This window comes from Alexandromys fortis, unplaced genomic scaffold (genome assembly GCF_014885135.2).
Source record: "Alexandromys fortis isolate MF-2015 unplaced genomic scaffold, M_Fortis_MF-2015_v1.1 scaffold_3, whole genome shotgun sequence".
Lineage (NCBI taxonomy): Eukaryota > Metazoa > Chordata > Mammalia > Rodentia > Cricetidae > Alexandromys > Alexandromys fortis.
This window is the reverse complement of record NW_026067909.1, coordinates 21676348-21689744: the sequence shown is the minus strand read 5'-3', so window position 1 is coordinate 21689744 and position 13397 is coordinate 21676348. Positions and strand designations below refer to the sequence as shown.

The following is a 13397-nucleotide window of genomic DNA, read 5'->3' as shown; positions in this document are numbered from 1 at the left end:
GGTTTATTTTTATGGAGGGGTGTGCGTGCGAGCATGTGTTACAATTCTATGTTCTTCTCCCACCCACATTTCCTTTCTTCCTTTTCTCACAGTAGTGGGAATGGAACCCGGGTCTCCAGCTGGACAAGCACTCTACTGCAGAACTATATCCCCTAGATAGATCCCTGGACATTTTCTGTCTAAATTGCAAGGCTTCTTTAATACTGAAACATTGCAGACTAATATAAATATGTCCCCAAATATTGGGTGTTACTGCCATGCCTGGAACAGAAAACACTCAGAGGGAACCCTCTGTGTTGTGGACAAAAAGCAGGCATACTCTCCAATAAAAATGTATTCTCTGTCCTCCAAAAACTAGAAAAAGAAGGGATTGTTTTTAAGGAAAACTTTATGTGCCAGCTACCAAGGATGCAGTCATAATTAAACAGGTCATTTGGGGCACCTATCAGTGCTTACACAGGCAGGTTCTTTAGAGTTTGGGACTTCCAGCCTTAGTGCTCACGGCAAAGCTTGAGGAATTCAGGGTCTTAGTTTTCTTATCTCTGTGGCCCCTGGCAAACAGTCACATTGGCAGAGCAACTGCTATACAATGTCATAGGACAAAGCTCCATCCATAGTTAATGTTGGCAAGTTATAATTGAATCCTAGGACTCAAAGAACTAGGGCTCCCTCTTACACACACACACACAGACACAGACACAGACACACACACACACACCTAAGACTACACGTGTGACATTTAAACTTGCCACTTGGGGCAGACTGAAAGAAAAATTATGTGCTGTCAAATAAAATTTCCTCCCACCTGAAAGAACCCATAGCATTTAAAATGCCTAATAAAGGGAGTTTGAGAATAACGGCGATACATATAGCCAGCTAAATCATAATCCAGGAGGCATGACCATGAGTCCTGTTTGTATACCATAGTCCATAGTAACCATGGGATGGGCCATGGGATGGGCCAGACTTTTGGTGTAATCACCCTGAAGCCCTATGTAGTCTAGTCATGACTCAGCAAACAGAAAGAATTCTGACAGAAAACTTGAAGAGAAGTCATGTTCCATAGCTGTAGCGCGCAGAGATATAGCACGCGGAGATGTAGCGTGCGCCATGGCGCTGTCATGTCGTGGGCACGGAGCCTGGGCACCTTTTGCTGTTCCACGTCAAACTTGACAGACAACTTGTGCGCATGCGCGTGAGCTCCCCCCAGCGCGGGGGAGTCTTTCGATCTGGCCATCCAATCTGGCCAATCATAATCTGGCACGATCACTCCATTCTGGCCTGAGCCATTGGGTTGATGACACGTCAGGGCTTTGTCTGGCACCGTATATATTCTTCTGCTTCACGGGGACGGGGTCTTTTGCCTCTCTACAACCTCAAGTGTAAGTGCTCCAATAAAGTGTGTTCTGAGAAGAATCCTGTTGCGGTCGTCTCTTCTGCTGGCGGGAGCGGAGTGCTGCACATAGCCACTTCCTCTGAGGCAAACTTCCACTGTGGAGGCAGGCAGACATAGGGTGTTCTGAAGCGATGTGAAGTATCTATCAGAATAATGATTTCCTGCCTAGAAAAGGAAGAGGCCAGCTGAGCTTCCTGGAAGAGTGGAGCCACCTGGAAAGGACCGTTTCCAGTCTGACCAGCTGCCTTCAGGTTGGGTAGGGAGCTCCAGGTCTCGAGCTTTGGTGAGCTGTCACCTGTTCTGGAGTGGACTTTGGTAACGAGGCTTTTCTGCTCCTGGAAGTAATTTCTCACATATATGCTCATAAATAAGACCAAGGAGACCCATGACTCACCACATTGGGCTTTGATAGTATCCTTACTTTGGACTTTCCGAGGTCCTCTATCTGGGGTGAGCAGACATTAGCTCATATCTCCCCAGGAAAATGCCATATGAGGAGGCAGAGGGAATGAAAACAGGATTTGAGAAATCCAGAGGTTTCAGAAGAGGCTCAAATGTGAAAATATGAGAGTCAAGGCAAAAGACTAACCCATCAGCAACACAGTGTAAGTACACTCTATACTGAATATTCTTGGCAGCTTTTATTTGCTGGTTTAAATCTAGTCAGCATCTGGGAAAAGCAGGTGCCCACCATCTGGGTCCTGATGGAGCTATTTATTTATTTATTAGAAACAGGCAAGATTATCAGGGATAGCAAAACAGTAAATTTAAAAGTAAACATGAACATTCTAAGAAAACCACAATTGGCTGTAACCGGCAGTCGGGGGTGAAGGAAATGGCTGTGACCCGTGGTGAGTACGCACTTAGCAAGGCTGCGCTGAAGAAGGGACTAAGCAGACCTACCAGAAGGGTCGGGACAGAAGAGATATTTGGTGAAGGTTTGAAGGTAACTTCTGCATCAGGAAGGCTTCCCACATAAAATAATTGCATGCTCCTATGGTTTGGATTTATAATGTGCTCAAAAGTTCTGCCTGGTGAACATTGGTCCATCATCATTCCAAGGCTACTGGGAGGAGGCCAAGGGGGGATTTTCAAGTTATTGAAACTGCACTCTTAAGGAGGTCTGTGGGACCTAGACTTTCATCTACTTTTCATTTTGGGGCCACAAGGTGACCAGTTTTGCACCACCGTGTTGTACTGTTACATAACCGAGACCCAAAGGCACCGTGTCTGCACCGTCACAGAATGGATGGACTCTTGACAATTACTAGCCACGGAAACAGAGTGACTGCACCATTTCTTGTCAAGTAGAACGTAGAAACAACTTCCGAATTTCTAACAAGAGCCCAGGACAGCCTTCCTTGGGAGCACCTTGCTGGTGAGTCAGCGTTCTCATTCTGAGCTGAGCTGAGACTCACCCGTGGGCACGTGTGGGATTTGAACTCGTTGCTAAGCAGAGTTCGGGCCATCACTGACGTCTTCAAGCATCTCATTGCATTCTGCTCACGGTCACCTCACTGTCCTCTCGCCCTTTCCTTCTCCACATATACACGTGGTAAATCGGGTTCCACATGAAAGAAAGCATGCAATGTCCATCTGTCTTTCCACGGCCTCCTGTTTTCCCCTCCTTGTAACCCCTTCCTCCCACACATAAGCTCCTCTCTACGTCCAGTTCCTGTATATACACACGTAAGTCCAGATTTTACAGGGGAAAGAAGTGCTGGCCAGTTAGGCACGTGTCCTTGATCCTTGCCATGCAGGTCTTTGTCTTTTTTTTTTTTTTTAATTGCCCATCTGAGGTATTTCTAGTGTCACTAGTGACTGCAAGTTCCCTCTCCAAATGAAGCGACCTCTGTGGGCTTTCTGGGAGCTCAGCACAGCTCTTTCCTCAACATGGCCAGCGGGGCTGTGTGTGTGTGTGTGTGAGCTTACATCCGCCTGCCACCCATGCTATCCTGGGCCAGTGAGAGGCACTGGGATTAACAATAAGAAATCCACTTATTTGAATTTTGGTTCAAAATCCATCAAGGAAATTCCCCATCGCCCTCCTTCTCCTTTCCATCTTTCCCAACTCAAATTGCTTATCTATACAGGTAAGATTTTTAAGACATCAAATTGATTTTCTTGGTGTGGTGCTGCATACATTTGAGTATCTCAAACACGCGCGCGCGCACACACACACACTTTTTAAAAGCACATTCCTGGTGGTAACAGAGGGAAGATTGCCAATTGATCAAAGTCCTTATCAATTTATCGTATTAATTCCCTCAAAATTTGAGTTGGTGATTTTGAGTTATTATTAGTTGGTATAACTGAGAACAAATAAAATAATTTTAACAATAATCTTCTAAGGTCTACCAGGTAAGCTGTAGTGTTGCTCACAAGAGAAAGTGTCTTTAGGTGCACCATTACCTTAACTCGAAGTTCTCCTTTAACCAAACTCTATCACCATTGATTCTTCTTGGAGCAGTGGAGGCCACAGTCTCTGAGTGAGTCTACCTCCTTTCCTGTGTGTGCCTGCCAGAAATGGCCATTTTGCTGACATAGTTACTCAGGCTATTTTCCTTGAAAACCAATGGAGTGACATTTGCTTTGCCACAGAAACAAATGAGCAAGTGGACACGATCTGATCTATCTACCTTACCATCTGACGGAGCAGGGAACTGGTCTGTTGAGTCATGGAGCACACTGAGAGAAACTGTTAAGCTGAGCACATATTACTGATACCAGCATGAGGGCATGCAGTGATGAGCCTAACTGCTTCATTCACAAAGATGGACACAAGACCCCACTCTCGCTGAATACCGGGCACGCTCTTCCATCTGAGCTTAGCTCCTCCATCTTCTACACTTCAAGCTTTCCCATAATGCCACCACCATCATACTGTTCTCAGTGCTTAGGTCTCCTGCAGGCATGCAGGCTTCCCCACCAGCATGGCAGGGGTGATGGTGCTCACCTGCTCGGTGAGGTTTCACAGGTTTCCCAAATAACTAAGAGAAGAAACTTTCACCACAGAGTTAAAATATTTAATGACAAACTTTGAGTAGCTGTAATTGCGAGCCAACAGAACAGCTGTTACTTGTCTCCGAATGAAACGCAAAGGGGGCTCAATGTCAGAGAGAATTTCTGAGGAACCAAGAACACACGTTAACAGCATCACAATTCTGAAAGTTAGGGGTGAAACCTATCTCAACTAGTTTCTTTTATTTAGGGAACTCTGTAAATGTTTCTACAGAAATGCATAACCTTTTTCTACTCACAATAGGATAAGACAGATTTCACTATAATTTTAAGTCTAACATGTAAGCTTACTTTTATCGGACCTTAAAAAAGGTGAACTACTGATCTTGTTACATTTTACAAATACATTCTTTAAGATGAAACATCAACCTGAATAACTGCATAGCTCCTGTACATAGAAATCTGACCACTCCAGTGAAGAACTCGACGGCTGCACTCCAGGAGGAAGGGGAAACACTGGCCAGCTCCTTTTCTCTATGCCTCGTCAGTGTGATGTGCAAAGTCCTTCAGAGAAAGACTGCATTTCTGAAATTCACAGTGAAATGCAGAAATCTAATAAGCACTGTGAATCTTCCAGCAAGCTCAACCAAATGGGTTGGGCCCAGATGACAGGAGTCCCTTGAACAAATTTCAGTGGGTTAGACTGCATTAGTATTTGCTATTGCAGCACCTTCTACGAAAGGGTAGCGAGAATTTCACATGTGCTGTCGGGGGCTTCTCTGCGTGAGGCTGGATGGCTGACAGTTAAAGAGGGGCAGCAACAGCTGTTACAGACCCGACTCTGGTGGAGGACAAGCAGGTGAAGACCATGATGAAGGCCTGGATGCTGACTGATCAGTAGAGGCAGCTAACGTAACTCCCGGTGAGCTTCTCTTCTAGTTCAGGCTGTTTCTAACAAGACTTGGGCCTAGTGTGATCCACAGGAAGAACGGAAGGAGGGCAGGGAAGGGCACTTACACGTAGAAAAAGGAACTCTGAGAATTAGGCTGAGGAGGAAGATTCAGCTTTCACAGTATGCATATGGCCCACCCTCTGCCCCTTCTGAATCAGCTGCCCCAAAGCAGACAACGAATTTTGTTCTTGAGTGGTGTGGGGAAAGTAAGACCACCTCTCTCAACTATGTACGCTAACTCTCTGAAACGAGAATCCAGTTGGGGAAGATGAGTATGTGTGTTTTCTGAGCTAAAGTCTGCAGATGAAACCTATCTGAGGTGATAAGTTGGGCCTTTGTATTTTTATCGTTTTAGAAATCAGACAGTTCCAGTAGTCAGTGGATTGCATGTTCCCGGCTTCTTTAGAATGTTAAGACACCTAAAGAAAAGTATAAGGTATAGTAAACATTCCTAGACCACAGTAGACATTTTTCCAGTATGTTCTTCAACTGGACTATCTGCCCGCCCGAGAGGATTATTTGCCGCAAATTGCATCCTCCTGACCTCATGCCTGTGACATTCCATGAACCATGTGCTCTTTCCCTGGGATGTATTAGTAGGAGAACTTACACTATTTAAATCACATTAGTAACCTAAAGTCATCTTATGCTGCTGCCTCAGAGGCTACATCACACACAAACAGGTGGATACAAAAGAACGAATGGGTCCTAAGACCCAGGCAGCTGAAAACTCCATGCATTGCAGTGAGTGTCTGACATGTTTTGCTTGCCTCGTTGCTTTACGAGGAACAAGCACAGATTGTTTTGCTTTTTTTATATTTAGTTTTTAATCCTCCAGAAAACAGAACGTCCACAGTCTAAGTGCAGTAAATCCTGAGCAACATCAAATTCAAAGGTACGGAAGAGATTCTGTTCATTCTGACAGCAACACAGAGGCTTGTAGCCATGCTGTCTGGACCAGAACAGGCAGGTTCTAATGGACACATATGCAATCTGTCACGAAGCACATGTTAAACAACACAAAATAAACCAAAAACAAAACCAATATCCAAACCTCCAAAACCCAGATACCAAGAAATTTGGGGTCCTTTCCGAAGGCTAATGTGAGAGTACCTCTAACATTGGGCATAACTTTGCAAAAGGAGAAAAAAAAAGTAGCATCTTTTCACATTATGATTTACACAGACTTTTATCTAGACAAGTTATTTATTATTATTGTTTTTGTGTATGTGTTTTATAAGGTGTGTCATGACACATGTATGTATGGATGTCAGAGGTCAACTCTGTGGCATCCAGTCACCAGGTTTATGGTATAAATACCTCATCTACTGTGCTACCTCACTGAGCCTAGATACATTGGTTTTTGTTAGAAGTATATCCACCCCCCAAGTCAGCTACTATAATTTGAGAGAATGACAAAAGAGAGAAACATCCGTAAGACATGGAGCTTTTAAAGGAGGGTTTTCCGTAAAGGTCTGTACACCCAAATTTTTACCCTTCGTGTGAAAATTCCTGCTAATCAGACTGGAAAAGAAGGAGCGGAAATGTTTATGCTTCAGCCCAGAAAGTAGATTTCTATTTGTGGTTCCGACTTGTTTCGTGAATGCTAGTGATGGCTCATGCAAAAAGATGAAGATGCAGTGAAGAGCAAACCCAATGCCGCTCCTCTTCCTGACAAGCGTGTTTTCTGCAGCACAGACTTAAATCCCAGGATACTGAATTTTAATTTTGCTCTTCAGATGAAGAGAGCCAGGAATGTAAGTGAATCCACGGCTTGACTTTTAATTTTACCCAGGACCATCATCTGATGCCAGCATATTCAACTGTTTTCTTGCTTAGTTTCCAAGGGTGAAAAGAAAAAAAAAATTTTTTTTTTGCTAGTTTAGACCTGGTTTATCATTTAGTCTGAATTTTATATTCAAACTACAAAAAAATTTCCTTCAAAAGGAAAATATACACACACACACACACGCACGCACACACACACACAAAATGGAAAAATAAAGATGAAGTTGATGCTATTGCAGCGTTTCTTAGCAAGATAGCGAAATGTATGAACACAACACATTTTCATTCATATTAACATCTGAAGATGAAAAGCCAAACCACTCAATGTCCAGATACTGGAAAAAACAAATAAACAGACAAAACAACAACAACAAAAAGAAAGAAGCAGCAGTCTGGAATTCTTGTAATCACGGCTGAGCAAACTCTTCCATTTTCTCTAGAGGTTCACCAGGAGAGGCAGCTTCTCAACACTTGTGCTTCATGGCAAGCTAAGGAGAGAGAGAGAGTGAGAAAGGATGAGATCAGATGAGACCTTATTAAAAGGGAGCTCTCCCTGCCTCTCCCTCCCACATCCAGGATGAGATGCGTCACCAGACTCTATGTGTGGTGACCGCCACCATTCCTAGCCTCCCTGGATCCTGACAGATGTGCGCCGGAGACTGCACTTTGTCAGCCTTGCTGGTTTATGTGTCTGCTGGTGGAGGATGCTATGCAGTGTTCTTTCATCCCACTACAGGAACAATGGAAACAAGATGCCCAGGGAGGACAGGGGACTCACCCTAGGGACAGGTGGGGTGCCTAGGTCACTGGTTACGTCAGGAAGCAACACTCTTGAGATGTTAATATTTAAGTGTGAAAGCTCAACAGCATGCTAAGAGACAAACTAAAATCATCTCTATAATATGCATACTGAATATCCAACCAGGCCCAAAGCTCCAGGCAATTAAATTGTATTATTGAGTAGGGATGAAGAATAGACCTTAGCTTCTAATTACTGGTGCTTGGCCTCATCCTGAAATAGGTCAATAATCCATCTTTCTAGAAAAGCCCGGGGCAGTCACAGTGTCATCTTCTTGGTGGCTGAAAGAGAGAGGTTAGAATCCGGAGCTCCCAGTGGGAAAATAGTATCAGTGTTGCTGCATGTGACAGAAGATGGCTAGATGCTAGACGCTGTCCTGGTATTCTGTGGATACCTCAGCTGAAAGCCTTGGTACCCCTGTATGGCACAGCCAGTGAAGACTTCCTCAGAATTTCTGCTGGCTGCAGTAATGTTTAGTCAGCTGGCAGATGCAGAATTTGTGAGTTCTGAGTACACCCATTCTTCTATATTGAGTGCTAAAGCTTTTGTTGTTGTTGTTGTTGCTTCCAACAACTGTGGTGTTGCCTAATAATTCTTGGCATTATTTAGTCAACAACACAGGGAATGATAGCGGTAGGGCCCCGCCTCAGACCTATCCCAGTCCTCAGTCACATTCTCGGCCCCTTACTGTCAGGCCTGCGTTTTTGTTCTGCCTCCAGTTTTCATGCATTATTTAGCAACGAAGTCCATCAAATAAACACAGAGCTGTTAAGTGTTGTGCGTAATGAATACGAACCATAAATATTTGATCAAGGCTACTGTGGTGGTATTTATCGAGCTCGTAACTCCCCACTAACGGGCTTGTGCCAATTCACTCAGTCACTCCTCATCAGGACGACTGGGCTGCTGCTCAGACCAGGCCCTGGGCCATGGCCACCTGTACTCGGCAGAAAGGCAATCGGATAGAACAATCTGCTACTTAGGTCTCATTGTGGTCTAAATATTTGTGCCTTCCCAAAAGCCATGTGCTGAAATCTAACTGCCAGGAGAGGGTATTAGGAGGTGGGCTTGGGAGGAGGCTGGATCAGGATGCAGAGGTCTCAGGATAAACTAGAGACTCTGCTTTCACTATGATAGGACATTCTCGAAGAGGATCAGGAAGCAGACCCTCGCCAGGCATAGAATCAAGCATCTTGACCTCAGTCTTCTCTGTGAGAAATTCACTGTTTATCAACTACCAGTTTGTTGTTTGTTTGTTTAAGTAGCCTGAACAGACTCATAATAGGTATTTGGGTAAGAAGTACCGATTCTCTGGCTTCCTTAAGTCTCTGGGAATGAAGAGCCTTAGAATTAAGGCAGAAAGATCAGTAGGACTAGACAAAAATAGGAAACTGGACTATACAACTTTGCTGTGAGATGCTGAGCTTCAAAGTCAAGAATACCTTGCCTTCTCACTATTTCCCATGCCTGTAAAACAGCCCCAGGTGAACTCAGGTGCTGGAGTTCCTCATTTACAACTTCCTCCTGGTTTCTATACTGAGTGCCTCATAGAAACCCCCTTTCATGATTTGTAACCTCTTTTACAGAATGATAATTTTAAAGAATCCTTCTGGCCTGGAGAAACTGCAATGGAAGACAATGGCGAGAGACCGACATTTCCCCCTCCTAGAGAACATAATGCCTGTTGCCAGCCCTTCCCCCACAAACGTGGGCTGGTGCAGAAAAGCCAGATTAGTGCTCTTTTCTGTGGGAAATGGCATTTGAGGGTGCCAACTGTGGGCAATGTTCTTGCCTGCTGATTCACACCCATGGTGGGCTGTCAAAACCTGGAAAACGCTGCTGCAACCTTGAGCTTTTGGGGGCAGGGGAAAGTGAGCAGAGCGGCTTCTGTCATGACCTGTTCTTTCCTGATGGCTGGACCTGTGCCAAATCCACAGTTTAGGAAGGAATCACACTTCCTCAAGACAGGCCAACCAGAGCTGGGGTGAGGAGGGTGTCGGGACAAGAGAGAAGGATCTTGTCCCTCTCTGCTCTAGAGAGGACCAGCACCTACACAATTTGAGGGTTTAGTTGTATAAAAGTGACTGTCCACTCTTGCACCTGGGTCATTGCAGGGGTCCTGGAAAAAACTAGAAGACCAAAGCTTCTTTCCTGCTGTAATCTAGAGAGACAGGCCACACTTTCCACTGGACGCTGGTAGTTCCCAGAGGAACTGTCACCTGGGATGACTGTTCTCTGCCATGCGCACTGTGTCCTCCTCCTGTAAACATACCCCACTCTTCGTGAGTCAACAGGCCACAAGTGTCTCGGGGCGGGGGAGGGTAGAAGGCCCAGCTCCTCCTCTGAACCCTCTTCCCAGAAGCAGGCCTGGCTGGCACTTGGCCAGTGAAATGGCATCTTCATGGTAAGCCTACACCAATGGGGACAAATCAGCAGTTCTTGCCCGTGGGAAAGCAGCCACACTTTATCTAAAGAGGTCAGCCTCCTCACTGGGAACGCAGCCGAGGCTAGTGGCTCATAAGTGCATTTTCCCATTTTAGAAACCCGCAAGCCTAGCTCTGACACTGTCTTACGCTCTCTCACATACGTTCTCTCCGGAACTCTACAGTGTCTCTTCTCCCCTGGGAACACCTTCCAGAGGGGCAACCAATTAAAACGCTAACTTCTCTTGCCTAAGCCTTCTTCATTGAGACCAGGCACCTGTCCTTCATTGATAAAGCAGGAGACCCCCTTGCATTTGATTGAAGTCTCATCAACTTCTGGTCTCATAGGCTGCTGTAAGGACTGCTCTCAGCTCAGACACTGGATACTGCCCGCTGCCTTACCCTTTTGATTTTAATCACACAATTTTCATCTGTATTCCGTTTTTTTTATATTGCTGTTTTAAAGTTTCTCAGTCATCTGTAATAATTCTCCAGCCTCATTACTGAGCTCATTATGTGACCAAATGGGACAGGCTCGGCAGAAGCTCTGTCTATTGAAATAAATCATAAACAATTTAGATTTATGAGCATGCTCATCTCAGCACCCAAGGAGGTAGGTGCTGTTTTTAATTAGTTGCCTCCGCTTTACTGATGAGAAAACACGGGCTTTGAGAAATTCAGCCCTTGTCCAAGGTCACCCAGATGGTAAATGACAGTGCAGGGCTCAAACGTAGGATGCTAACTACTATACCATGTCATTTCCCAACCGTCCAGCAAACTTGGCCACGGTGTCAGGGAAACAGTTGCAGCGGCCAAGAACTTGGGTGTTTGTACAGCCCCTCCTGAGAGAAACGCCAATGTGGATGACATCCAGGTATTGTCTACCCCACATCAGGAAGAATACTTTCCCAGCTTCCTTGGTAACCTGGTTCATGGTTTAATCATTAGCCAGAACTGTTTTAGCAGAGCCTTATCAGTGCACCATTGAATGCTCAATTCTGTGGGAAGGCAGGAGAGATAATCGCCTGGACAACCCAGCGTTAGCAGACGTTGGGATTCCTTTGGCTTTCTCTTCCCCACCTCAACACGAGGAGTTTCCCTCCAGGTTTCTACTGTCCATCTCCCACTCAAATAACTGGAGTTGTTTTTCCGTATTAGCGCATCTGGGGACTGTCACATTTCCACACCGTCATTTCCTCTGTACTAGAAAGCCTTGGGGAAACACGCGCCCGAGTTTCCTCCTTCTGCAACAGCTCACGGGTGTGAGGTCCTGATTCCAGCTGGTCTGTCTACTTTCTCAAACAGACTTGGCTAGTTCTCCTTCAAGGAGCTCTGCCTGGGCTTCAGAGGCAGTGCACTAAGGGCATTAAAGACACCACTGTGGCAGGGACAGCGTCACTGGGACATTTAGGCAGTTATGTGTAAAGGGGACCATGCAGGAAAGGCAGCAATAAACACCCAGCGGGAGCCAGTCTCCTGTATGAGGCCTGGAGAAGCATCTTCTGCCCCAGTGGAATATGTCTTTCCCTTTGCTTCTTGGTTCTCCATTCCCGATTCCTCAGCAGAAGCTGCATATTCTGTTGAGGCCAACTGAATTATTCTCCCTCAAAGATCAACTAAAAACTATCTGAAGGCCCTGATCATGAGCCTGACAGGCCAATATGTCACCAGTAGAAATGGTTTCCGGAAACTTAAATTCAAATCACCAGCTAGAAATGAACCACTCTTTGATATGAAGTACACGCATGGTAATTAATCTCCCTTATCGCCTGAGCAGTGGGTCTCCTCTTTCCTTCCGTTTATGATTGCCTTAGATAGGGGCTGCCAGTAACACAGTCCTGCGCTCTTCTAAGAGGCGGTTCTCAGCAAAAGGATGAACATGCGTGCTAAGTTTCCAGTTATATGAGAGGTACCATGCTCAGAGGTCAGGGCCAGCAGATAATCTTGGTGCCACCTGTGCTCAGAATTAGAGATCCAGACTATAGGTCTTGAATCAACACCCAGCCACTTCCAGAGTGGACACCAGCCTTGAGGCCAGGGCTTGCTTTACGTCTGTTGAAGAGCTAACAACACACAGTGATATATAGAATAAGAAAGGGGCAGACTGGGAAAAAGACCCAAGAAGACTAAGAGCCCCACTGTTCTTTCGATTGTGGCCAAGGACAGGGCTATATCCTGAGTCCTGATCTCATTTCTCTCTCTTCCTGTGAACCTGACTTGGATCTTGATTTTTGGGACAGTAATTAAACATTTTCCCTGTTGCCTGAAATACCTAAAAGTCAAAGGTCACAAAAAGAGATGATGATGTTAGAAACAACATGGTGACCACAAAAGCCAGGTACAAGGAGAAAAAGCCTAGGCTCTAGTAATCATGGAATCAAATGGACCTGATTTCTTCTCTTGCCGTAGGAAGTTTCTAGGCACTATGACCTCTTATAACCCAGCATGGGCACCCTCTCTGCTGGCTCACCTTGTGTGCGGTTTCTGCAAACTGCTGGGCACTGTTCTTCATGTCCTCTGTCTTCTCCTCGGCCCGGCCTAACCGCTCCCCACGCTCATTCAAGGCCTGGCTTGCCTTCTGTACTGCACTGGTCACACTGTCAGCCGCTGAATGGAGGATGCTGTTTCCTGGAAGAATTGCAAGAGTGTCAGGAGTTGGCTTGTCTAAGCCACAGTGACAGATTCCCACATTATGGAAAGGCCAAAGTTCCAGCAGCTGAACTCAGTTAACTTAGTAGCAAGGGCCTTACCTGCTCAGCCACCTCAGCGCCTTATTTATTTTTTGAGACAAGTATCTCACTGTGTAGTTTAGGCTAGCCTGGGAGTTCATCTTTCTGTCTCTGGTGGTAGGATTCCGTGCTCAATAAAGCCTGTGGGAGGGTTTTTTGTTTGCCGTCTTCCAGTCCTAAGGACTGAACTCAGGGCCTTGGTAATGCGAGGCAAAACCTCCCCCACTGGCTGTTTCTCAGCTTCACAGTTTGTTTTGACTTGAAGCTTAAGTTCAATAATCACAGTAAAATTTGGGCCATAGGGATTTCCTAGATATAATGTTCTACATCCCTTCCTCTTTATGTTATC

The 13397-nt window shown here is 45.5% G+C and overlaps 1 protein-coding gene and 1 long non-coding RNA gene across 3 annotated transcripts in view; one reads left to right on the top strand and one right to left on the bottom strand.

The window, feature by feature from the left end:
- The first annotated feature begins 243 nt into the window (after window positions 1-243).
- On the top strand, window positions 244-7300 carry LOC126498610 (uncharacterized). The gene is made up of 2 exons (XR_007590851.1): window positions 244-2774; window positions 3998-7300. It is a non-coding gene; the product is annotated as an uncharacterized lncRNA (long non-coding RNA).
- Window positions 7301-7316: 16 nt separating this feature from the next.
- The window catches only part of Stxbp6 (syntaxin binding protein 6), a 43580-nt gene continuing 37499 nt past the window's right edge, over window positions 7317-13397 (bottom strand). Inside the window, exons 3-4 of one of the 2 annotated variants that reach the window (XM_050137397.1) lie at window positions 12790-12947; window positions 7317-7585 (exon numbers count right to left, since the gene is read on the bottom strand). In XM_050137397.1, the coding sequence (XP_049993354.1) occupies window positions 7562-7585; window positions 12790-12947 (182 nt within the window). In that variant the 3' untranslated portion in view covers window positions 7317-7561. Of the gene's footprint in view, window positions 7586-10044; window positions 10307-12789; window positions 12948-13397 lie in introns of those variants that run through there. The other variant, XM_050137395.1, reaches the window with a different exon arrangement.